This window comes from Coturnix japonica, chromosome 1, assembly GCF_001577835.2.
Source record: "Coturnix japonica isolate 7356 chromosome 1, Coturnix japonica 2.1, whole genome shotgun sequence".
NCBI lineage: Eukaryota > Metazoa > Chordata > Aves > Galliformes > Phasianidae > Coturnix > Coturnix japonica.
Genome location: NC_029516.1, coordinates 63,364,166 through 63,388,380, shown reverse-complemented (window position 1 = coordinate 63,388,380; position 24,215 = coordinate 63,364,166). Strand labels below are relative to the sequence as shown.

The window sequence follows — 24,215 nt, the reverse complement described above, 5'->3', positions numbered from 1 at the left end:
AACATTCCTATCACAAAGAAATGTAAAGCCATGACATCTCCCCCTGCAGCTGCAGGTCCAGTTTACACCCATGGTCTTAGGGGCAGGCTTCTGCCTGCAAAGATGGTCTTGTTGCCCCCATATCCTCAGCAATATGGTCCTCCCACCGGCCTTGTGTCGAAGCCAGTGCTTGCGTTCCCACCCACTGTTGCAGGTGGGGAACTTCAGCCTGACAAATGCCTGAGCACTTGTGTTTGGCTGCAGAAAAGCTTCTGCCAGCGCAAGGGACAGGAAGGAAACAGTGACTGGGAAAACAGTGGGGGTCGAAATTCCTTTTCATCAATGATTGCATTTCTGAATTCTCAGTCTCTGGGCTCTGCCCTGCAGTTACAAACAATGCAGGCTTGCAACAGTTACATCACTAATGATGTCACCACTACAACTGCAAAAGAACATGGAGCCATGGGAGATGCTATTTCTCAAAAAGGCCAGTGGCATTCTGTTGTGCATTAAAAAGACCGTGGCCAGCAGGTCAAGGCCTTATCTCTGCCCTGGTAAGGCTTCACCTGGAGTACTGTGTCCAATTCTGGGCTCCTCATTACAAAAAAGACAGGGATCTCTTGGAAAGAGTCCAGTGGAGGGCCACAAAGATCACCATCACCAAGGGCCTGGAGCATCTCCCCTTTGAAAAAAGGCTAAGTGAACTGGGTCTGTTTAGCCTTGAGAAAAGACGACTGAGAGAGGACCTGATCCAGGTCTATAAATATCTGAGGTGTGGGGGGCAAAGTGGCGAGGCCAGACTCTTTTCAGGCCAGACAGTCCTTTCTTCCTGTGGAAGCAGGACAAGGGGAAATGGACAGAAACTGGAGCATAGGAAGTTCTGCATGAATGTGACAAGAGCTTCTTTATGGTGAGGGTGACGGAGCACTGGAACAGGCTGCCCAGGGGGGTTGTGGAGTCTCCTTCTATGGAAACATTCCTACCTGGACGCCTATCTGTGCGACCTGGTGTAGGGAACCTGCTTTGGCAGGGGGGTTGGACTTGATGATCTCTGGAGGTCCTTTCCAACCCCTACAGTTCTGTGATTCTGTGATTCTGAGATGCTTTACAGAAATCTTTTCATGATTGGAAACGCTTGTCATGCTGTAAACTTCCTGGGGCTGTCTTGTCATTTTTGGCCAGACAGACTAACCACTGGACAAGACACTGAAGTGTTCATGATTATTTTGCATTTTTCACAGTAGGGGAAAAAATAATAAATAATCCTTGCTGTGCTCTGCATTATTAAGATAGGAAGCAGATAAATAGAGTAGCACAACTTGGTGTTTGTTATATTTTAATGGGGGCACAGCTGGCTTCAAAAAGGACAGTAGTATCTATACTCTCAGCCCTATGTGCTTTGGAATTAGGGAAAGTCACAGTTTAGTCTACTGAAGGTATGAGATGAAAATGATTTTTGGTATGAACAAATAATTTACTTGATCTCTCAGGATATCATTTGGTGTTACCCTGACTGCAGTGACTGACTCATTTTCTCCATGGAGAGCTAGACTGTTGTGGAAAAGCAAAACTTTTTCTCATTCTCTTTATAAGAAAGTATAAGTAAATTGCGTCTTTGTGTCTGAGCCATTTTTTGAGTAATAGTTGCCACTTCCTACATGATGGAGGTCTCTAACAACAAAAGCTTAGAAGAATTTTGTTAGAAAGAGGCAGATCTGAAAGCACAATTCCTGGAGTCCACATAGAACATCCCATCCCATCCATGGCACTTCTACAACTGAATACAAGGCTCAGAAGTCTTATAACAAATAGTTTAAGATTTCCTTGTGTTCAAAGGATTCCTTTGGATCCAATGTTCTTTGGATATAGTGGTGTTTGCTTTGCTGCTAAGTATGCTTCATATACATTAAAATATATACTTCTAAACCCATTACTTAGAACTGTTCAAATGCTGAACCAAACACTGCTGTATTACACTAACAAGACACCTTGTTAGCCAAGTAGTATGACTTTAATACGAAGTTTTAAAAGGTGTAATCACCTACAGTTTTTTGAACAAGTGGTGCGCACACGCAGTATCACTAATGAGGGACAGAACAGAATGAAGCGGTGTGGTTAAGTTGGTATCATCCAGGCAGCCTGGGAGTGGGTATGACCCACAGCTTGTCCAGGCCTCAGAATATTGGCTGCTCCTCTGTACTATTCTCTTGCATGTCACCTGCTGCAGCTGTGCTGGATCTAGCCTGCTTGCCCAGGGAAACATGGGGAAGTATTCCACAAAGAACAGTCTAGGCACTGCATGTGAGGAAAAATGAGAATAGAGCAAACAAGTCTTCAGAATGAGCTGACATGAATGAGAAGCAAGGATTTCTGAGTCCTTTAGGGAGTAGGCAGAGGAAAATAAACTTGCCGTACTAGGAACTCTTTATGGGAACAAAAGGCAGATCAAATATGCTCAGGTGAGTTCCATCGGAAGTATTTCTAATTAAAAATATATTAGGCAGAACTCAAATATTTTTGTTTGTTTTCTCTCTTGTCTTAAGCACTGCCTGTTGTGGAATGTTTGGATTCTTTGTATGATTCTGTGTTGTTTTTACTGCAGGTTGTTGTTTATTTGCATATTTATACTTATGCATGGCACAGAAATGCAGGCCATTTTTGGATTATTTCAACAATTGCTTTTCATTTTTGAAAGAATGGAAAACTTCAGACTAAGTAAGGTTCTGGAAAATGTTTTTTGTTTCTTCGTGTATAAAACACCCGCAAGGAAAAGCATGTGGATCTCATTTCCATGGGAACTGCTAAGTGGTTACTAAAACAGATGTCTTTTTTGGACAGTCTACATTTGCCTAAATGCTATGAATTCTTCCTTCTTGGGCATTTTCTCTATTTGATAAAGGAGACACCAGAGTAATTAAAACATGAGAATTTCAGTGAGTGCTTGACCACTTCTGCTTTAAATTATCACACAAACAGTTCAGGAACATTCTCAAGAACCTTAACCTGCGCAAGGAGCTGACAGTAGACTGGAAAGATTTCCTATAAAAGCATACACCTCCCTTAAGAGGTAACAGTAGCCACCAAGCTATTATTTTTTTCAACAGATGAGATGCATTAAAAATGACTGACTATCTAAGCATCCCAAATTCATGCGTCTTTCATTTGATCTCTGTTGAGGTCCACAAAACCCTTATCTCCTTATGAACTGCCCTCAGAAGTCTGGCACTCCTGTAGATTTAGTTAGGGTTACACATGGCAAGCTGGAAGTGTGGCCACAGATGATGACATATTACCCCATCTGGATGACATGGGATGTGGGATACCCAAATATGCCTGACCTGGTTCTTGGCACCAAACAGTAACAGCATTGTGGATACAGCAAGAAGGGCAGACATGGTGATCAGCCAGACAGTGAAAAAATTGACTGCAGCCATAGACAGTGTCTTCTGGTGCTCTGAATATGTATGCTGGAATAACTCAAATTAGAGTCACTGTTGTCTGTGGCAGAGGTTTGTATCTACAGTGTCTCACTCTAGTTTACTTGAGGCAGACTGCAGGAACAGATCCTGTGCATACTCACATCATCCTTTTGTCAGGCAGAAATTCTTACTGTGCTTGTAAATTACTGGAGTGTGTCAAAATATGTAAGCAAAAGAAGTTTTTATCCTATTTTAATTTCACAGTCTTTCCCTTTCCCTTAATTTCTTCCATCTTCATCTGCCTTTCCCGGTGGGAATCAGGTATAGCAGTGAATATACAGGTGTCCAAATGACATTACCTTGCAGTTCATTTTCAAATTGGGCTAAGAATGTGAAAGCCTGTTACTAAGTAGATGGCAGTTCTAAAGGAAATTAAATATGCAAAGTACTAACTTTAATCTTACATTCTAAGAAGTAACTATGTTTCATTTACAAAAATGTATGCTTAAAGCACAAATAAAATGTGGAAAATAATAATCATCACCCAGTGGAAAACTGCATAAAAAGCCTAACACTTCATTGCCATGGCAATAATAGAATGTTGTGCTAAACAAATCCATATAGAGCTATACGGTGGTTACATTTTGTGTCATAAAGCAGAAGCTGGAAAACCAGTGAGATCTCTGTTTTAACCTCTTCCTATCTGAGTCAGAAGTTGGCCAGGTTTTGAGCACTTCACAAGAGAAGGAGGGATCAGACTTCTTGGATACAGGAGGACCCACAAGCAGCTCCAAAAGTTTGTCATGTCTTACAGACCTTTTTAGCATGTTAGAGACTTTATGCACATCAGTTACCAGTAGGCACAGATTTATCATAGTGCTTATTATAAGTGTAGCTTTATTCAAAATTTTATAAGATTGCTTAAATGTATTTTATTCTCTGTAAATTTAGCATTAATATTTATAGTAGTGCAACTGTTACTTTGTCCTTGGTGGCAGGGCTACATTTAATTATAGGTATTTATAAAATAGTTGGGAATTTAAAAATATTTATGTTTTCAGCTTGTTAAAATTTAAAATGCAACCTTAACAGATATAATAGATCACATGGCTCTCAAATGTAAAGCACTGGAATATTTTTTTGCAGGTCAGAAAGGGCTGCATTTCCCCATTATCCTGCTTTATACTGATATCATTTCAGTTGCTTTCAACTGAGTTGTACCAGCCCAAGGACCAATTGCACCTGTATGGGTGAAATACGCCCATATGATTGTTTTCAGAATGTTTTTGTGTTGTAATATTGATATGTTGGCAAGCTTCATCCTGACTTTAGAATGGGCATCTGCTTTTGCTAGGGAAGGTTTTGCTGTGAAGAATTCTCATCCTCCTCATCAGTGCTAGGCTTCTGTAACAACTTGACAAGCTGCACTCTCCTAGGTTCAATTCCTGCAAGGACACATTTTAACATGAAATCTCTTCATCATTTACTCCTCCAAGACCCTGAGTACTTCTGACCTCAACTCACCAAAAAATAAGCTACTTCCACATCTTTCAGGAAGTATTTGGTCTGTGGCAGGACTGGAGCCTGTGTGGCTTTTTTCAAAATCAAGCATTCTCCTTGAATGCTTTTCTGCTCTGTGTTGGTGTAGAAGGGATAACATCCATCATTAAAACCCCAAATTAGTCCACAAGGGAACGTTTTTGGAAAGACAAAACAAATATGAACCAGATTCACAGCACTGGTTCAGCTTCCAGATGCTCTCAAATCTCATGTTAACCACGTGGGTTCAACCCCACATCTCCCATGCCTTTGCAATTTTGTCCCACCTCAGGTTCACATGTATTCCTGGGCTCCTGTGAAGGCTCAGGGAGAAGTCTGGTTGTTAAATTATTCACTTCATCCAAACATGCTATGGTTTGGGCCCATAAAGTATGTATGTAAATTAATGAGATATGCAACTCATTCAGGCACATTAGGAAAACTGATCATTATGCTATACAATTTGATCAGTGAAGTATATTAAAAAGTAACAAGTAAAGTATGCAGCTTGATCATTAAAGTATGGAAAATTTACTGAACTAGTAAAGCATGAGCCCAGGATGACTTTTGTCTCACATGGCACCTCATAAATAAAGCCCACAACCACAAAGGCAGATATTCACAAACCTGAAAACCATAAAGGTTTAGAATGTTTTTATTTTATTTTATTTTATTTTATTTTATTTTATTTTATTTTATTTTATTTTATTTTATTTTATTTTTTTGCGTAGAAAATAGCTGGATAAGAGAAGATGCTAAAATCTTGTGGAAATTGTTTCTAAATATTATATGCATCACATGGATCCTTTGATGGCTTTGACATATGCTAATGACCCTTACATTCTGATTAACTCTCTATAATACAGTCTATGGCATCCGTATGTCTGATCTGGTTTATATGAGCAGGATGCCCACTGAATTACAGCTCTGTAGAGCTGTTTGGGCTACACAATATGAAAATAGAACTGTAAATAAAAGAAATAATAGAAATGTGAAATACTTTATGCGGTATGACTGTGGCTTAATATTCAGGCCAGGAAGAACTGTGGTTATATCACTTAGCTCTGATGTTGCTAACCAAGTACAGAAGAGCAGAAAAAGAAGGAAGGAGGCAGAGAGGACATGGTCTTGGGTGGGATACTATTAACCACCAGTGGGCTCTCTGAGGACATTTGTGAAAGCCCAGGCTCTGGAGCTGGGAATAAGCTAACCTGCAATCTAATAATTAATAAGACCTGAGTGAAGCTCTTCTATATTAAAATAATAAAATGCAATCTGGTCTAATGCAAACTACAGTTGGGAATCAGACATCCCCTAATCAGACATGCATCCTTCCCTACTGTGATCTATTTCAGTCATGGAAGGAAAAAGACTAAAGAGTGTATTAAAAGCAATAGCAGAGGGAGAGCTGGTCGGGTCTACAACAGCGAGGATTTACACAAAATCAGCAAACCAACACACCTGCATATGAGGGGAGGAGGGAAAGGGGCTCAACTGCTTTTTGTCGAATGGCCTTCCTGGAGCTGAGGCTGTCAAGGGATTTGCTGCACATTCGGAAAACCTGTAAGTGTCAAGTCCAGCAGTGAGAAGGAAGAAGTGAGGTCAGGCTGAGGTATGCCAAAGCTGTACCTTCCTTTCCTTCTCTGCTCTGAGTAATCCAAAAGATCTAACAATACACTTAGAGGATACCACAACCAAAGCAGCTCAGAAAATGTATTTCTTGAAATAAAATCCCAAACAAACTACCCTGTTTCTCTAAAGCCAGCATATTTTGGAATTTTAATGTCATCCATGCTTTCCACCTTCCCCCTCCTGATGCTTGTGCCCCTACTTAATGCTGGAAAGAAAGATTTTTAAATGATAAACTGTTCCTTGCAATGAAAGCCTTTCTTTCACTCTGTATTTACCATGAGAAGTGGAAAAGGAGAAAAGAGGAGTAATAGTTTTGGGAACACAATATTGGGCCACAGGATGTACTACTGATGGGCTAGAAACTGCTGGGGACACGGAGGAGTAGGGAATTCTCACTGTGGCTCCTAGTTCTCTATCCAGTTCTAACTAGGCTTATTTAATACAGCTGATATTTTAATTCCTTGTAGAGGATAGTGGTATTTTTCTAGACAAGATCAAGTTTGTCAAGTAATCAGACACATGTTAAATCATTTTGTCAAATCATCGTATTCCATTGCAAATGCTAATCACTACAGGCAGTGTTTTGCCCCACAGATGCAACCTCATAACTTTCATATGTCTGTTGCAAACAGTTGGTCAAAGGGAATATGGTGCATTACAAAATGACCCTCAGTGGGGTTTTCATCTTTTATTTATAATTGCATTTATTATTGCAAGCTCTTGTCGCACACCAGATATCAAACCATCAGCAAGTATAAACCAGCACTCAGGTTAATGGAGGTGGATTGATCATTGCCAGATGAGAATACAACTCCACTTACATGCCACTGATAAAACACAACCCTCTCTAGTTGTAGTAGCTCACAAACTGGAGCTTTTTGAACAGAGTCTGAGAGCTAGAACTGGCTGGCCAGTGAGTTACTGGCTATGTTGAGTATACAAACAAAATACATTTCCACACCAACCCCCACTTGGGCTGCTTCACACCCGGGAAGATCATCATTCATAGAAATCAGGCTGAAGATATTTGTTGTGAGGGTAAGGGACAAGCCTATGGGCTAAGCATGGAAACCCCAACAACTATGTAAATTGTCAAAAGGATGATTACTTCTGGCAAAGGTCATTCTCACAAAGAAGAAAATGCATCCTTTTTCGGGGGAGATACAAGAGGCTTCTTACCCAAGCAGATTCCCAAGACCTTTGTTTTCTGAACCTTCCCAGAAAGGGGAGAGGTCAGACATGTGACAGGACCAGAGAAATAGTAATTTATCCTGATGTTCTGATTTACTTTATAATTAAAATTTTTCTTAATAGAAAAAAATCTCCCAGAGACAAGAAGGAGCTGCAGGGATGGAGCTTCACTGAGCAGGTGTGGGTGGTGAAGCCTTCTTTTATTACTAATCAGCATAGTTATGCCATTTATAGAAAAGAACATGAGACTGTGCAGGGAACTTTCTAAAGAAGAAAAATGCAGCCCTGCTTTGAACTGCCAGTGATCTACATAGAGCAGCCCATGAGAAAAGCCTCGTCTCTCCCACTGAAAGCAGGAGGGGAAAGTGGATTTACATGATCCTCTGAAGGCCCCAAATTCTGTCACTCCATCTCAGTCATGAGGTTAAAGTGAGACAGAAGCTAAGGAATCTGCTGCGTGTAAGTTTTGTTTCAGGTGCAGAAATGGCATTTTAATACACAGATGCCCAGGCCAGAATCTGAAATTCTAGCCTCCAGCCAAAGGTGGTTATTTTAGCTGTTGATGGCATACGCTGAATGCATTATCTGAATGTAGTAGATGAATGTAAGGCAATAACTGAATATAAATGGTTTTCTGGTTTTTGAGCTATGCTTTCCAAGAACTACAAGTGATTTTTTTTTTTTTTTGTTGGCTCTCTAACCATTTTAAGATCAAAGAGTACCAGGTCTTATGAAATAAACAGAAAGCTCTTGAAATTAAATAAATTAGGAAAGCTCACACTTTCCAACTGTATTTCTTTAAAGGGCAGTAATATTTTACTTTCCCTAAGTATTTGGCTTCATTAGAATAATTAAAAGCAGAGGTAGTCCGCAGGCAGAAGGTGCGCCCTGTGCTGGACCAAGCCTGGCAGCCTTCATTTCCTGACAATCGTTAAGGGCCTGGCTCTGCAAGCACAGTTCCACTTCTTGTGTTTCTTCTCTAAGCAGTGCAGCCGTAATACCTATCCTGCAGATGTGTTTTATGTAAAGCGTGGTTAATTGTGAAAAGTGTTATTTGCATTTGAAAATAAGGGAGACTTTTCTGATTAGAGGCAGGCTTCTCGCAGTTCTGTAGGAAACATATTTTCTTTTCCATTCAGTTATAATGATCATGTGAGGTGTGACAAGGAAACAGGAGCTCAGGACCAAAAGCCATCTGTTTCTTCTTTGGAATTTTGCATTTCATAGAGTAAGAAGGTGGCAAAGCTTATACGCTTAAATATGGAGGTATAAAATACAGTATTAACATTCAACGTGCTATAAAGAAATGTCTTTGTGCCTTCAAACCAAAAGCAGATCATTATGGTTTTAAACCCAGAACCTCTTACCACTATGCAGTAAAAATGGCTACCGCTTGTATTTAGGAAAACTTTACATCCAAGATATTTTACATTTTTAGTTTAGATAGTGCTGGTGGGTGGGAAGTTGGCTTCCGTTCCTGAAAGTAAACGGTTGCTTTTTCAAAATCCTGATGCAGCTTTTTAATTACTATTATTGTGCCGTTCCTGAGACTAATTTTATGAATAAATCTTCATTTCCTTTTAAAAACTGAGGCTTGTTGGAGGCAGAATGCAAATGTTGAATAGACTTCACTGATGTTTGATTTTATGAGATGTAGCTTTTTGCATGCACAGTGAAACTTCTGGTGCTTTCAGGTGTGTCTATACAAAAGCATAGCAGTTCTTCGTTCTGCAGTTCATTCTAACTGCATTTTGTAGCTTTTGTCTCTGCTTGCCTTCTGACCTTTTACTGCATTTACTCAAGACTTTCTCACTGCGGAATGCGTACTGGGAGTTTACTTACTAGGAATAAGCTTTGGTGCTGGATTTTAAAGGCAGCACACCAGCCTTAAGTTTGAAAGCAACACACGGAAAATAGGATTGGTGCACACCTTGTACAAGCTTTAACATACTTCTCTGCTCTCCCCTTACACATTCTGTACCCTTGCAGTCTTCAGCTGCAGTGTTTAGCTGCCATATTCCTACTGTGGATGGCCAGATTAAAAATATATACCTGGAACTTAGAAATGAAAGGGAAATAATTGCCTTCTCTTTCATTTCAGGACTGAAGTGCCTTTTAAATCAAAGAGATTTTCACTGTGTGCTAAGAACTATTCAGATGAGAAGAATACGTTTGGGATACTTGGGCTAGTTAGCACCCACTTCCCTTTTTTCTGCATTAGCAGAATAGCCCTCTTTGTAAGATCACCCAATTTTTTAGACCTTTGTAAAAGTTTAGATCAGTCTTGGAATTCTGTGCTTTTGTTGGCCTGTCACCAGTTGGATCACGTTTATAGTGAGTCTATTTTTCCCCTTAACTACTTGCATAGCCCCTTTTCTCTTTTGTGGTATAAGCCAGAATTCCTGGAAGCAGGTTTTACTGCCTGAAGGATCTCCAAGGCCGCCTCCTCTGTGGACTTCTCTCTCTTCGACTGGCTGAGTGCCACACCATGATTTATAATTTATTCAGTAGATCTATTACTGATTCTGTGTGTATGTTTTGTCTAGACTGAGGAAGGGCAAAAAGTCATTCTGCCTAAATTTTCCTGGGAGCTGTCAGAGAGAGGCATCCTCTCACGGATACCAGAAGTAGCAACCGCTCACTTGAACATGATTGCATGAGATTTTAAAGATACTGACTCTTCAAAAGATAACACAATATCAGAAGAGGAGTTCTGGAATGTTTGTAACCAACATTTTCAGCATCTGACAGAAGAGCAAGTAAGACAACTATTTTATTTTTTATTGCTAATTTAAGTGTAAACTAGGTAAATTGGTCGTGGCTATAGACATGTGTTTGAATACTGCTGTGTATAGGCAAGAGGTTTAACAGTTTGGATGAAGTGAAAACATTTTAAGACTATCCCATGAACATTTCTTGCTACACTTGTGGGAGATTATTTTTATATTTATCTCTGACTGTGACTGTGACCTGTAATAATCAGAGGCTTTCAAAAGTGAGGTCACAGAGATGCTATTGCTACTAATGAAGGTGAGAACTGAGAGTGCAGAAGCTCTTCTTGCCCAGCTCCTCATCTGTGTATTTGCTATTTTAAAAGTTTCTTTTTACAGTTTAAAGTTAATTCACTTCCAGAGTTGATGGGACGCTAAAAGCATCGTCAGCATAGAACAGAAACTGCTTCCTAGGGGATCTAATGCAAATGCCTTTTTCTCAGTAGATATTTTGTTCTGCCCTCCTTGGTCAAAGAAAGGGGCAAGCATTTGACATTGCCTGGCCATCTCTCAGCTACTTTCCTGAATTAAATATTCCCATAGATTAGCAGATTAGCACCAGCAGGGTTTATTCAAGGGTTAAGCACCTTGAATGCTGTTTCATTTTGAATTTTGCTAGTCCAAAGACAAGGTGAATAATAAAGACGAGAGAGAACCTTGACTACAAGGTTTCAGATTTTACTTAACAACACTCCAGCCTTCGTGCTTGTGACTGCATCAGTGGTTTTTGGCAGCAAACCGAAAGACGAGACAGAGTCTTGTGCATATTTACAAGCCAGAAAATTATTTTGGTACTTTGCTCATTGCAGATACGTGCTCTGATTTTTTGGCTCTGTATTTCTCACCAAAACTTCTGACTACGAGCTGCAGACAGGAGTGGGGCCTGCTTGCAATTATATCAGAGAGTCTATACGGTCTGCTGTATTATCAAGCACTGCTGTGCATGGGTAAGTTAGCAAATTGAAGCAATGAAAAAAGATGTAAATATTTTCTGCTTTCCCCCTTGAAAGTAATATAATTAATATAAAAGAACAAATGATCTGCATGCTTCAGCACTGGTAGTCATACTGCTGGTGAGGCATCAAGAACAACTGCTAAGGCTTTGTGAAACCTGAGGTTCCAAACCAGATGAAAGCGGAAGAGAAAACTTGGTGATATTGTTTCCTCATCCCTGTGAAACACTGAGTGGAAGAGCCAGGGTTGGCTTATCACTGAGCCCAGGCCAGGGAAGGAGAGTAAACATATGCCAACCACATTGTTAAAAATCTTGTTTCTGTCCTTTTTGGAAGCAGTAATGCAGGCATCTCCAGCTGAAAAATCCTCCAGACAAGATCCTGTCTACTTTACAGTCAAGAAGAAGCAAAGGGACAGAGGAGCTATTTTATACTTTGAAAGAACCTCAGACAAGTGAAGAAAAAAAATCCTGATAGAAACTGTCATCCATAATAGCAGTGAGAAGCAGGCCTGAAGAGCCTCATTTATATAAGCAGCAGCCTCTCTGTGAGACTCAAGCCCTGTATATTCAGAGATATTTTGATTTTGACAGGCCTCCTGAGGATATGTCTATGTAAAGCTATATGAAGATGTCGCAGGAGAGCCTTCCAATCTGGGTGCAGGATTTGCCACTGCTAAACCAAATCCCTGCTGTTCAGGCTGTAGTTGCTGCTCAGAGTTGTTACAACAGTGTTACTAGCAACCATATTCTAGATGACTTCACAGAAAATGTCATCTTTTATCCTTTTCTGGATGACAGTCACTTACTGTTTGCTGCTAGCAAGGCTAAGTTGAAATCTATATCAAGTCACGGGTGAAGACTTTCTTTCTATAATCTAGCTTCTTGGTCTTCTGATTTTTTGTGACCTTCCTCATAAAAAGTACAAGCAGATGGGGCGAATGGGGTGTTGATTAATATCTTCCCAACTGACACCCCCCTTTTGATTACAGGCACTGCTCTCTGCTTGAACTACCTTGATGTGCTTGAATTACTTGCAGTCCCCAAAATCCTCCAAATTTTGTGGAGTGTTTGAAATAGTTTCTAAGCACAGACAACCCAGCTCATCGGGGTATTGTATTTAATTGAAGTTTGTAATACCCTTTGAGATCCTCGTATGAAGTGTGAAGTGTAATCACAAGTAGATAGAAAAAATAGAATTGTTTATAATTCATAATGTGGTAGCAGCCAGGCCAATGGGGGAAAGTTGAAAGGAAATTCAAAATGTATCCTTTGCCCTTTGAAGTTTGACTGCAACTTGGCATATGCATCAAAGAGGTGACTAGTTTCCTTTAGGGTTTAAGACTGTGCCGAAAAAGATCAAATCAAAAGCAATCTGAGGTTCCCAATTAGATTTATATTAAAAATCAATAGTGAAGACCCTAAAAAGGCATACTGATGACTCTTGAAACACTTGCAAAATGAGTGCAACTCATTTAAGTGCAGACTGTGATAATCCCTGCTTTGATTAGTAGCTTATATTATGAGTAGTCCCATTAAATTCAGTGCAGCTACTTATGGAATGAAGGGCTGCTCAATGGAAAACAGCCTTGCCTTGTCCTTACCGTGCCACTCATCACTCAAAGAGCAGGGTTGCCCTGCCCTGCCTTGTGCCAAGCAGCCACCCAGCCTTCACACCTGCTTTCAGGCCAGCAGCTGCTTCCAGGACCTCCGTAGTCTGTCTGTATTGTACAGATACGGTTCTCAGCAGTTTATCATAACTACATGTGATTCTAAAGGCTGTAAAGATTTTCTGCTGTATTCCTTCCTGCTGATTCCTTTATGCCCTTAGGGTGAAATAATTTGTTGATGCAAATACAATAACTGAAGAACCTTAGTGGCCTACTGCGAAGGTTGTAGAACTTAGGTGTAGCTGATAGCATGAGAAATTTGCTGCAATGGTACTTAGCCAGGATATATGTGCACTGTGGATTTGATTTACATCTCATGATAAAACATTATTCTTCTATATGGCAGTTCAATCTCTGCATCTAATCACAAGACTTAGTAGTTTAAACATACACCGAGGGCCAAATTCAATTAAAAAATGTCCCACAGAAATCCCTTTTTCATTGTTTTCCCAGCCTTGCTCAGGCTTCTGTAGAGAAGCTGTGATTTTTAATGTTTTCTGTAATAAGATGGACCCTAGGATTCCTTCTGTTCCAAATCATCCTCTCCCTTTCTTTTCAGTATAGTTTGTCATATCCTTAGTACCTTAGAGGATTTTGGTTTTGTAAAGCTAGCATTTACAGCAGTCATCTTTCTTCATCAGTTTGAAAATCTTTGGAACACAGTGGATGACAGTATTGGTGGATGACTGAAATATCAGGAATTTTTAAAGGAATTCAGCTCAGAACACATAACAATGTCATCAACCACTCCCAGTGCTACCCATCCTGAGACTTCTACCAAGCCAGATACCTGCACATCTTCTCTGCCTGAACATCCCCAGACATCTTCTTCTCTAGTGGGGCAGAAGAGTGTGAGTATGGTTGTTTTATGAATTTTATCAATTTTCATTGCTGAGCATAGACTGAGAATAATAGTTTTGGAACTCGGTGATGGTATTTCTATTGATTACCCATGAGATCCGGCACAAAACCTGGTAATAAACAAATGGGGTTATTTGCAAAATAATTGTGTTACATTGGCAAAAACTGGGCTAATCAGTAACTCCCCTGAAGTCAAATCATACATATCCATTTATACCAATAGCATTCCCTGCTATTACCTTAGACACATCCATCGGATCTATATGGCAAATAATTTTTTTGTTGTTTAAGTACAGTCACATTTCTGAGAACAAAGTGAACTGCCTAAACTACAGGAGTGTAAAAAAATGTAAGTTGTTGTCCAACTAAGCCAGGCAGGACTGGTAGTTGCTGTTTGCTGGCCTGTGCAAAAATTCTTGTGGTCTTGCTCTGTTTTCTATCTGATGTCAAATTATAGTTGTTGATGGCTGGGAGTCAGATTGGTAAACTTGCTATGAGGCCACTGATCCAAGACAGATAAGAGAAGTTCATTAGAAAGGGAGTAGTCTTGCTTCACTTTGGCATCCCTACCTGTACTTACTAATGTTAGTAATGCATTTTGGTCCCCTCAACTGCTATCCTGGCCTCTTACGCTAGTGACAGAATTGACAGAAAAGTTAGGAAATAATAATTACTGGCAAAAATATTCAATATCCACTTGTGGAGCTGCACATGTTTGTGTGATGTTCTTTGACTATGAACAAACGTACAAAAGAAAAATATGAAAATTATTAAGGACCTACAAAATGCTTGAGCTTTCTGACTACTTCTACATAAAGATGTTTAACTACTGAAAAAGAAATAACAGATTGAGCAAATTAAAGATGCAAACAACTTATCACAGCTGGTAAATCTAAACATAGTCCCATTGCTAGCTCAATTATTGCATTAACTGTAGGTTCTTTTGTGAAAAGCCAGACTATTAGCATGTGTCCTTCATGCTTTGATCCAGTTCTTAGAGAAAACACTGGAAATTTCTCATTACTGTCTGTGAATGCTAGATTGGATGGTACTAAACCAGAGGAAAGGAATGTAAGTCTCCCAGAATGCACAGCTGCTGGAAAGACCCAGCCAGTCTGAACACCTATTAACATTTATCTCTGTAGCACTCGTTGCATGGAAATATGTGAATCCTCATCAGGCCTGCACCAGTGAGACTCCAGTAGGAACACTGGGAAATCTAGAGAGTATGAGATGATTTGTTGGATCTAGGAGCGTAACTATGGCTTGTGCACCCATCGTATAGAAGTAGGCTGAGGCTATACACCCAGCTCACCCAAAGTACTGCTGAGGCAGAAGTCAAAAAGGCACTGATCTCTGGGATCCTCTCACACTGTTCCTTCTGTGGCTCTGCATGTGAGACTGCAAATTGAGTTTTCTCAGTAAGAAATCAAAGCACTCTTACTGCATTATTCAGTGATTTTTCATTAATCTGTTTGTTCTAAGATGGTATTACATAGCTTTTCTAAATACAGGATCTGTTCTTTATTTAACAAAACAACAACAGTTTGGAGAAACTGTAAATGATTTACAAGTAAGATACATTTTTAAGAAGTGGTCAAAGTTGAGTAAGCAAATAGCAGCATTTCAACACTATGAGTTTTCTAACATGTCTACCTGCAGTTTTGCAAAAGCAATTCAAATCAGAAATGGTTCAGATGGTGCATTCCAATGCTGGAAGGCCAGAATCCGGATTTGTCATCTGGTTGTTTATATCTATAAAATCAGTAAGACTTGTTAGAAAAATTATTGTTATCTCTTGGTTTCAGACATCAACATCGAGCCGTCCTCAGACAACAGCAGCATGTTCTGCGCCTGTCCCTAACTGTGAAGAAATAGAAAATAGGATAAGAAAGAATATCCGATGTTCCTGGAGAGACATGCTGAAGCTGTGTGAAGAGAAGGATGTCAGCAAGCTAGGAGAAATCCCAGTGTCTGACTTCCTAGGTTTGTTACCATCTGAAGAGTACTTTATTCATTCTCAGATGTGTTCTGTTTTCTTTCTGGTGTTCTGTCTATAGGACATCTGGCCTTCAGTCATGTGGCATTCACTGTATGATTGCTCTGGGTCCCACCCTGCTAGTGCATGGGCAGAACAGCTTACTGTAGTTTTGGGTGCAGTAAAGTCATGTTCCTTTTCAGAATTATTTACCACTTAGAAAAGTACATGGCTTTGCTTGTTGATAATTATGGCTTGTAGGCATGTAATCTCCTCGCCTTCCTAGTACATTGCCCTTAGTGCACCTGGTGAGGTTTGAGGAACTTTGCCAGTCTTTTCCTTGTGATCTTGCATGTGCTTCTGGTTTCTCAGGTAGCGACTGGTGAATACTTGCTGATTTGAAAGGACCCTGGATTTTACTCTCAAATAGAGCTATGCTGTTCTTCTGTTGTGTTCTCTTCTTGAAAGAGTATTCTGTGCTTTTGTTAGGAAGTCCACCTGCAGGTGTGATAAGACAATGTACGCTTGTGTAATCAAATCATAGAATCATAGAATTGCTCAGGTTAGAGAAGACGTTAAAGATCATCAAGTCCAACCACAACATAACCATACTACCCTAACTCTAACAGCCCTCTGCTGAATCGTGTGAAGTCGTGTAATCATGTAAATATAAAGACCTGGTTAAAACCAAAGCATGTTAGCTTATCAGAAAATCAGTTACAGTCAGTATCAAGGCACACTTCTTGTTCATTTAAAATCAAAAGAACGTATTATTAATTTGCTGAAGCCCTGTAAAATATGAACAGCGACCTCCATAAGTTTAATCGTATGTATATACCTGCATCTAACAATGGCTGCATAATACATTTATGCAGCAGTCACTGAGAGTAAACACTTCAACATATCCCTGCTAAAACCTGTGTACACTATATGTGATTGTCTATTCTTATGAATGACAAAGTAAATGTTCTTTCTGCATTTCTGTGTTATTTCAGATATAGCAGAGAAGTTCCATTTGGATTTAAGCAAAGAAGAAATTAACCAAGTGACAACAAAATACGATATCAAGAAAAATGGCAAATTTGCATACTATGACTTCCTTCAGAGCTGTATCTTGTTGTTAAAACCACAAAAAAGCACACTGCTACAAAGAGTGATTATACCGAAGCCACAAAATCTGGTACATACCATACAATACATACATAAGATGCTTATAAAAATCAAAATTACATTTTTTCCAGTTTCTGCAGTAGTGACAGAATATTCCAGCATTCTCTTGTTTCATCCCAAAATACTAATTTCTAGTATTTATTTGGTATCTCCTTCACTTTGAGCATTTAACTCCTTGTGATCCCATGTACCAAAGTTTGATGGTAAATTGGCTAACTGAGCTAAAACTTGGATAATAATTAGTAGTAAAAAACATAGAACCCAAAGTTTTAAGAGCTCTTGTTGAGCTTAATAAAAATCAATTTAGGAATAAAAAGTGCTGTGGATGTGTCATAGGATGGCTGTCATTCAGCAGGCTGTGCCCCTGCTCCGTGCCCAGCCCTGTAGGAAAAGAATGGAGGCACCACTGTTATCAATCACTAAAATCATTTTGTAGCCAGATCTGGCCAAGCAGAACTGTATGCATGCAGCTGTCCTCACATATACCTATTCCCCAAAAGACAAAAGAGGTCCAGCAAAACAGTTACCCATAGGCTGTTGCCTTCATGGGCAGGATGTGACAAATGCCTACCGTAGTGATCTAAGACAGAACTGATGAAAAGAAGCACAGAAGTCTGGGTGTAGAGGCCCAGAAAGGAAGGCATCAATAATAGTGTCCCAGTCAAGTTATGTAGTAGGAACAGTGCCAAATTCCAAGTCTGCTCATTCAGTGAGCTGTTTCTGACTGTGCCTAATTAGTTTAGATATGGTTAGTAGCAGCATTTTATAGAGAAATTACATTACTGAACTGTTTTCAGATGTGAAACGAACAGATTGCTACCAAGGTATGAAGACAGTATCATTAGGAATTATCAAGTATTCAATACCAGTAGGGACAGTAAGGTAAAACTATTAAGTTTTGCATCAAAGAACCTCATTAATGTCCTTAAGGTTTCCTTCACATGCAAATTTGATGTTGTAAAATTTCATCCTAGTATATTGGAGGAAGGAATTTTTGGGTCCCTCTGTAGTTGGCTCAAATCACTTCTATTTATCCTGCTCAGAAAATGTAATGAAGGTATTAGTCCATGTTTTGAGCATCTTTCTAGATCATAATATTCAAAGTGAAATTTCCTCATTGATTGCTCACCCCATTCCACCTAATAAGCAAACAGATACACATCAAAAGGAATAATAATAAATCATGGTAATAATAATAATAATAAACTTTTTCCGTATGTCATAGGAACAGTTCTTTCCCTAAAGCCTGAGAGAATCGATGGCCTAGGGCTTCATGGATGCATCAAGCCTCTGCGCTATGAAAATAACTCAAGTTCCATTCACTGTAAAAAGCTCCTCCTCTTCTTTCAACCCACAAGAGTACTCAGTATTTGGGGTTGGAAATTGCATTATTCATGTATCCACTCATTCCTCAGCTACGTATTCTGAAGGCAGAACGCACAAAGAGCACAGAGCAGCAGTATATCTGAACACCATGCGTGTTACAACACATATAGGTGCAATACAGTGTCTGCCTGTGTCCCCCTAACAGAGGTGTAATGTCCTCTGCATGTTTCCTTCTCAGTGAGGCATTTGTAGATACTGCAGTGTCACGTGTGCCTGGCACAAGTGTGGCATAAGTGATGAAACCAATGATAAGTGTTAGGGAGAAGCCTGAGATGTACCTGAAAAAATAAAAGGGCAGCAGAGCAAATCCAGACCCTGAAGGTGGCTCCAGGCCTGCTGACTTTGGATTCCCAAAGTCTCTTACTCATGGCAGTACTGCAGTAATAGTTCTGCAGATCACATGTGTTCAGCATACAACACATAATGAGCTTAGCCAGGCTAAAACAAGGAAAGACATTTCCTAAGGAAAAATAAGTCTATGTTCCACCTGTTTAACTGCAGAGGTGTCAAAAAACTGACTGCAAAGTATTATAGCTACAGGGAAGAATGTACAGTGGAGTTTTGCTTTTCTTAAATCACATGCTGCCCCCATGGCTGGATTATGCATTCAGTCATTTTACAGCAAAAAATTCACTCTGGAAAATGAACGCTGCAGGGAATTAAAAATGCCTGAAAGAGGAAGTTGAAACAAGGACAAGTGTAACACAAGTGAAAACACAGATCTGAGAAGAAGAAACACTGACTTCATAATCAGTTTCAAATAATATAGTTAGGGTGTTGACAGTGATTAAATAAATATACCATCTGCACTTTCCAAGAATATTAAAATGTCATAGGTTAAAATTATCTTATGTAAACAGTATCTTGCAATAATTTGTAAACAAGTACTTGGCAGCCACTTCGCCAATTAAGCCAGCATTACTTTCTGATACCTTCTCATTCTGCATTAGAGTTATGCCCAGTTGTGTCCATTGTATTAATGCTTGCCTTTCTCTCTGTCAGATGAGTCCTGGACCACAATCCATGTTGTTCTATAGCACAATGCTGAGAATTCAGCCCCAAATCTTGCACTGTTGGAGACCAATGAAGCGCACTTTTAAATCCTATGATGAAAGTCGGACTGGACTGTTAAATGTTGCAGATTTCAGACAAGTAAGCTGTGTTGAGCAGTTAACAGTCAGAAAATTGCAGTACTTCAATCTAAGCTTCCTGATTGAAAATTTTCTGGGAAATTGTACTGAACTATGGTATATCAAGTCATCCTGGCTTCCCTCTATAAATTTAGCTCTGGCTATTACTTGTGGTAATCTTTCTCTACATATGAATATAAATTCATTGGGCTGAGGGTCTGATGAGGGATCCTGCTATAACAGCATAAATAAAGCAGAGAGAATCTTAGTCCCAATCATAAAATCAGAAGAAGTTTTGGGTTGGAAGGGACCTTAGAGACCACCCAGTTCCAACCCGATGCTGCAAATGGGGTTGCTACCCACCAGCTCAGGCTGCTCAGGGCCCCATCTAACTGTGCACTGGATGCCAGACTTGAGGCATACACAGCTTCTCTGGGCAGCCTGGTCCTGTACAACCTTTACACACAGAGGTTTCACAAATATGAAAGAATAGAGGTGTTGGCTGAACCAAACGAGTCCTTTATGGAAACTAGCTGTAGGTTCCTGTAGACTTCCAACTGATGTGTTCCTTTCTGAATGTGAAATGGGCTCAAGCACTGCTCATCTGAGAGTCTCTATCACTGATTTCTCTCTTTGCTCTTCTGTGTGGCGTACAGTTTTGTACTAAAGGATGGACCCAAAAGCTCTGCAAATATTTTGGCACCTTGTATCCCCTCAAATAGCAAATACCTGTGTATTCTAGATACATGTATTAAGCCTGGAATTAATAGTTGCTTCTTCTTCTAGATCCATAAGGATTCTGATTTTTACTCAGCTTAATCTTCAAAAATTTCAATGTATTCTACATTGTTTTGTTTGGGATTAGTAATAACAGTGTGTTCTAGATGAACTGTGAATATTTGCTATTCAATTGCAAGAAAAAATTACAGTGGGTCCCTAAACTCATTTAATGCTGCATGCAATGGGACACCCTTTGGTATTATTATTGTTTTAAAGAACTGATAAACTGGTGGACAGGATGCTCAATCACAGCAAACAAATGCTTAAATGCAATAAGTAATTGTGGAGTGTGATTCTGAAGCTCGCCTTCCCTGGAGCTGCAGGAAACCAGCTTGTTTCCAGCACTGCAAAGAACAATCTAAACCCCTTTAGATTATAACAGTCACTGAACTGCTCTGTAAATCTTTACTTATTTAGTGTTGGTGGGAACATGATATTTCCTGGCAAGACTATGTAACTGAAACCTAAGTCCCTGTGTTGAAGGCTGGGGGACGAAAAGTACCACTGTAGCTATACAATCTTCATGCCACAGGCTCCCTGTCTGTCACTGAAGCTTTTTGCCTGCCTGGCTACTGCCTCAGCACATCAAGCTTAGGGGAGAAGGAGTGAAGATCAGACCTGTTTAATTTGTCATATTCCTCTAGGGCATGTGGTGATTATCTTTCGTAGTTAAAGCACGGTCAACAATTGCAAATCAAGCTTCTCTAACATTACCTAAGCTAGACTAAAACAAGTGAATTAATAAATACAATAACACCTCATGGTCTTAGATGAAGAAGCCATCCCCAGTTCCAGAATACTGCTACAGAGGTGTTAATTGGCCACTGAAAAGATGTAAGGTGTTTTGTGAAGATAAAGATCCCTTTATCTCCTAGGAAACTTAATTTACTGAAATGGAGAAATTAGCCCCTTCCTAACTTCAATGACACTGCTATTCATGGCTGTACTAAATGCAGAGGGCCATTACCAACTTCAGATGCTGAGTTGTTAGAAGGGAGTTGCAAACCAATAAGATCTTTCCAGAAAGCCATTGATTACTGGCGTGCCATACCAGTACTAATGGCTTTGCTGGTCACTGGCAGGGCCCAAATTCTCAAATTCATATAAAACCAGGAGTAACACTCAGAAATCAACATTTTGTTTGCTTTCATGTTAGGGCATTATGGACACTTAGAACTGCAAAAGTACTGAAAAATGCACTGAGTGAATTTTCTTAACAGTGAACAAGATAAATCCTGTTCAAACTGGGTTATCCTTGAAGTGTTCAAAAGGTATGCCTATGGGCCAAGCATTTGCCCTGTGAAAAGTAAAATCATGTGGGCATTATTATGTACATTGGGTTTTGCAGTTTAAGTGACAATGTTATTCCTCCTATCTCTCTGGATGTGAAGACTGTAGATCATCCAAGGGGGATACAAAGGAAGACACTCCATCTCTCCATCCCATCTCCTAATAGTGCTGGAAGCCTTCTAAACATGCACTATTTGTAAATTGGCTTCTGCACACATAGGGGCTACCCATTTCCAGTGCTCCCCCTAAGGCAAGTGTTTGGGATCGTGGACGAAACGCCCTGCATATACAGGTTTTCAGAAAAGTATCCCAGAGAGCCAGTATTGACATGGAAGTCAAAGATAAAAAAAGAGGATTTGATTTTCTAGTATTCTCAGACACCTAAGTTAGGGTAGGCCTAATTCATGAAACTGTTTAGTAAAGAAATCTTAGCGTAACATTGTTTTTACTTCTTCCTCACCAAAGAATAAATTTTAAAGTCACTTCTGTCTTTTACAGATTCTTCATGAATACAAAATCAACCTATCTGAAGAAGAGCTGTTTAACATTTTGGAATACTACGATAAAACTCTATCTTCAAAAATATCCTATAATGATTTTCTCCGGGCATTCTTACAGTAGAATTTGGTCAAATGCAGGAAACTGTAGATAAAGACAGTGACGGATTTATAATTTCGAATTTCAAACTAATAAATTAATTGAGAATGGCTTTTTATATCTATTCATTAGAAAACTCAAAATACGTTAAAATTCTGACATAGTGGTCCTGCGTTGTGGATTAAATCTACATAGTGAGGGAATTAATTTTGCATAATCCATTTATCAAAAAAGAGGCAACAATTAACATTGTCAAAATAAGGCTTCTTAAGACATCTCCAAAAGCTATTCTTTTAAGAAAACTCTTCAATTTTACATGTTTTATTAATGTCATACTCTAATTTCAGTAAAAAGGTTTACAAGGCATGCTATTCAATTTCCTCAATTGTAATTTTCCAAACATATTACTTTTAGTATGTTAGCCATCATTATTCAAAAAGATCATCCCATTTCTCAGTGCTTCTTTTTTCTGTACTTATAGCATTGTATTTGTCTTGTCAAGGACATTAATTTGGAATGGCTATTGAAATCTGAGAAGATGCCAACAGTGAGTTGACACCACACCTTATTATATTAAAACTGTTCTTCTACATCTTTCAACAGCTTAGAAAAGAAGACACCAACAAACACTGGTTCCTTAATTGCAGTGTTAACCCATTGTTAGCCATAAGGTTTTATTTTTTACAGTACAGATATAAATTAAACAAATTGCAAGTAAACCATTTGGTTAGATTTCCCAGTTCTAGCATAATTCTGTTTGAATATCTTGTGAGATACTTAGGGATTGGGAAGGAAATTAAAAGGTAATTGTTTTGACTGTTGAACTCCTGAGATAATTAAAGGACATGATCATCAGAGCTTGCTTCCTGGCACTGTATCAACAACTAAACAATTACCTGAACTGAAAACTTGTTAGGTAAATATGTCACTCTTGTGTTCCTGAATTAATATTCACTGGTACACTGGAAAGATCTGTCCTTATCATCTGTATTTACTTGGTATCACTCTTCCCCCAAAGTAGAAATAAGTTTTAAAGTATTAATAGAGGAAAAGAAGGAGCAAGCTGTGTGCTTGTAGAAGCACATACATACACACACACACACACAAATATCTAGAAGTCTTTCAAATGGAAATGAAAGAACATAATCCTGTTTTTCTTACCATTTATAGTAAACATGTGAACAACTGGTATGAATCTGAAAGATTCACAGCACAGGCCACTTGAATGCGGTCGCTCAGAGGGTGGTGGAACATGTTGCCCAGTGAGGTTGTGGATGCCCCATCCCTGGAGGCATTCAAGGCCAGGCTGGATGTGACTCTGGGCAGCCTGGTCTGGTGGTTGGTGACCCTGCACACAGCAGGGGGTTGAAACTGGATGATCATTGTGGTCTTTTTCAACCCACGCCATTCTATGATTCTATGAAGGTATATTTGTCTAAGAAAATGGTTCATTGCATTTGGAGCTTTCAGGAGATTTACAGAAAAAAAGCACCGGGAATGTTTCTGATTGGACCTGTGGATGTGGGATGTAGATGTTCTACATTGTATTTCATAAAGCTTCTAGGATTTCTGCAGTTTGTACTGCAGAATAATAAATGTATTTGGCATTGGATGTATTTGAAATGGTAACAAAGAATACTTGCTAGATTTTTTCCTCAAAACTGATGGCTATCAGTAAATCCTTACAACTGATACTTAGATGATTAGCAGAAGAATTGTCACTATGGTTATTTAAGGATGTCGTCCTACACTAAGCTAGTACAAAAATTCCTAGTTCCATTGCTAGAAAAGAGTGCATCTTAGGGATACACACACCGGGAAGTGAATGAAAAGGGTGGGTGTCATTTCATAGCTGTAGCGGCATGTTAGA

The 24,215-nt window shown here is 39.4% G+C and overlaps 1 protein-coding gene across 1 annotated transcript; it reads left to right on the top strand.

Moving 5' to 3' along the window:
- Positions 1 to 4,010: 4,010 nt before the first annotated feature.
- EFCAB6 (EF-hand calcium binding domain 6) lies at positions 4,011 to 23,668 on the top strand. Its single transcript, XM_015869990.2, has 8 exons — positions 4,011 to 4,194; positions 10,307 to 10,519; positions 11,341 to 11,478; positions 13,795 to 14,004; positions 15,823 to 16,000; positions 16,988 to 17,172; positions 19,551 to 19,700; positions 22,247 to 23,668. Exons 4-8 carry the CDS (start codon positions 13,888 to 13,890, stop codon positions 22,367 to 22,369), a joined length of 753 nt encoding a protein of 250 aa, XP_015725476.1. The 5' UTR covers positions 4,011 to 4,194; positions 10,307 to 10,519; positions 11,341 to 11,478; positions 13,795 to 13,887; the 3' UTR covers positions 22,370 to 23,668.
- The last annotated feature ends 547 nt before the right edge of the window (positions 23,669 to 24,215 follow it).

Bases quoted from the DNA above. Each gene is read 5' to 3' on its own strand.
- EFCAB6 (XM_015869990.2), top strand. From the start codon at position 13,888: ATGTCATCAACCACTCCCAGTGCTACCCATCCTGAGACTTCTACCAAG. The intron at 16,001-16,987 runs GTTTGTTACCAT...GTGTTATTTCAG, and splicing joins CCCAGTGTCTGACTTCCTAG to ATATAGCAGAGAAGTTCCAT. The intron at 17,173-19,550 runs GTACATACCATA...TCTCTCTGTCAG, and splicing joins TACCGAAGCCACAAAATCTG to ATGAGTCCTGGACCACAATC.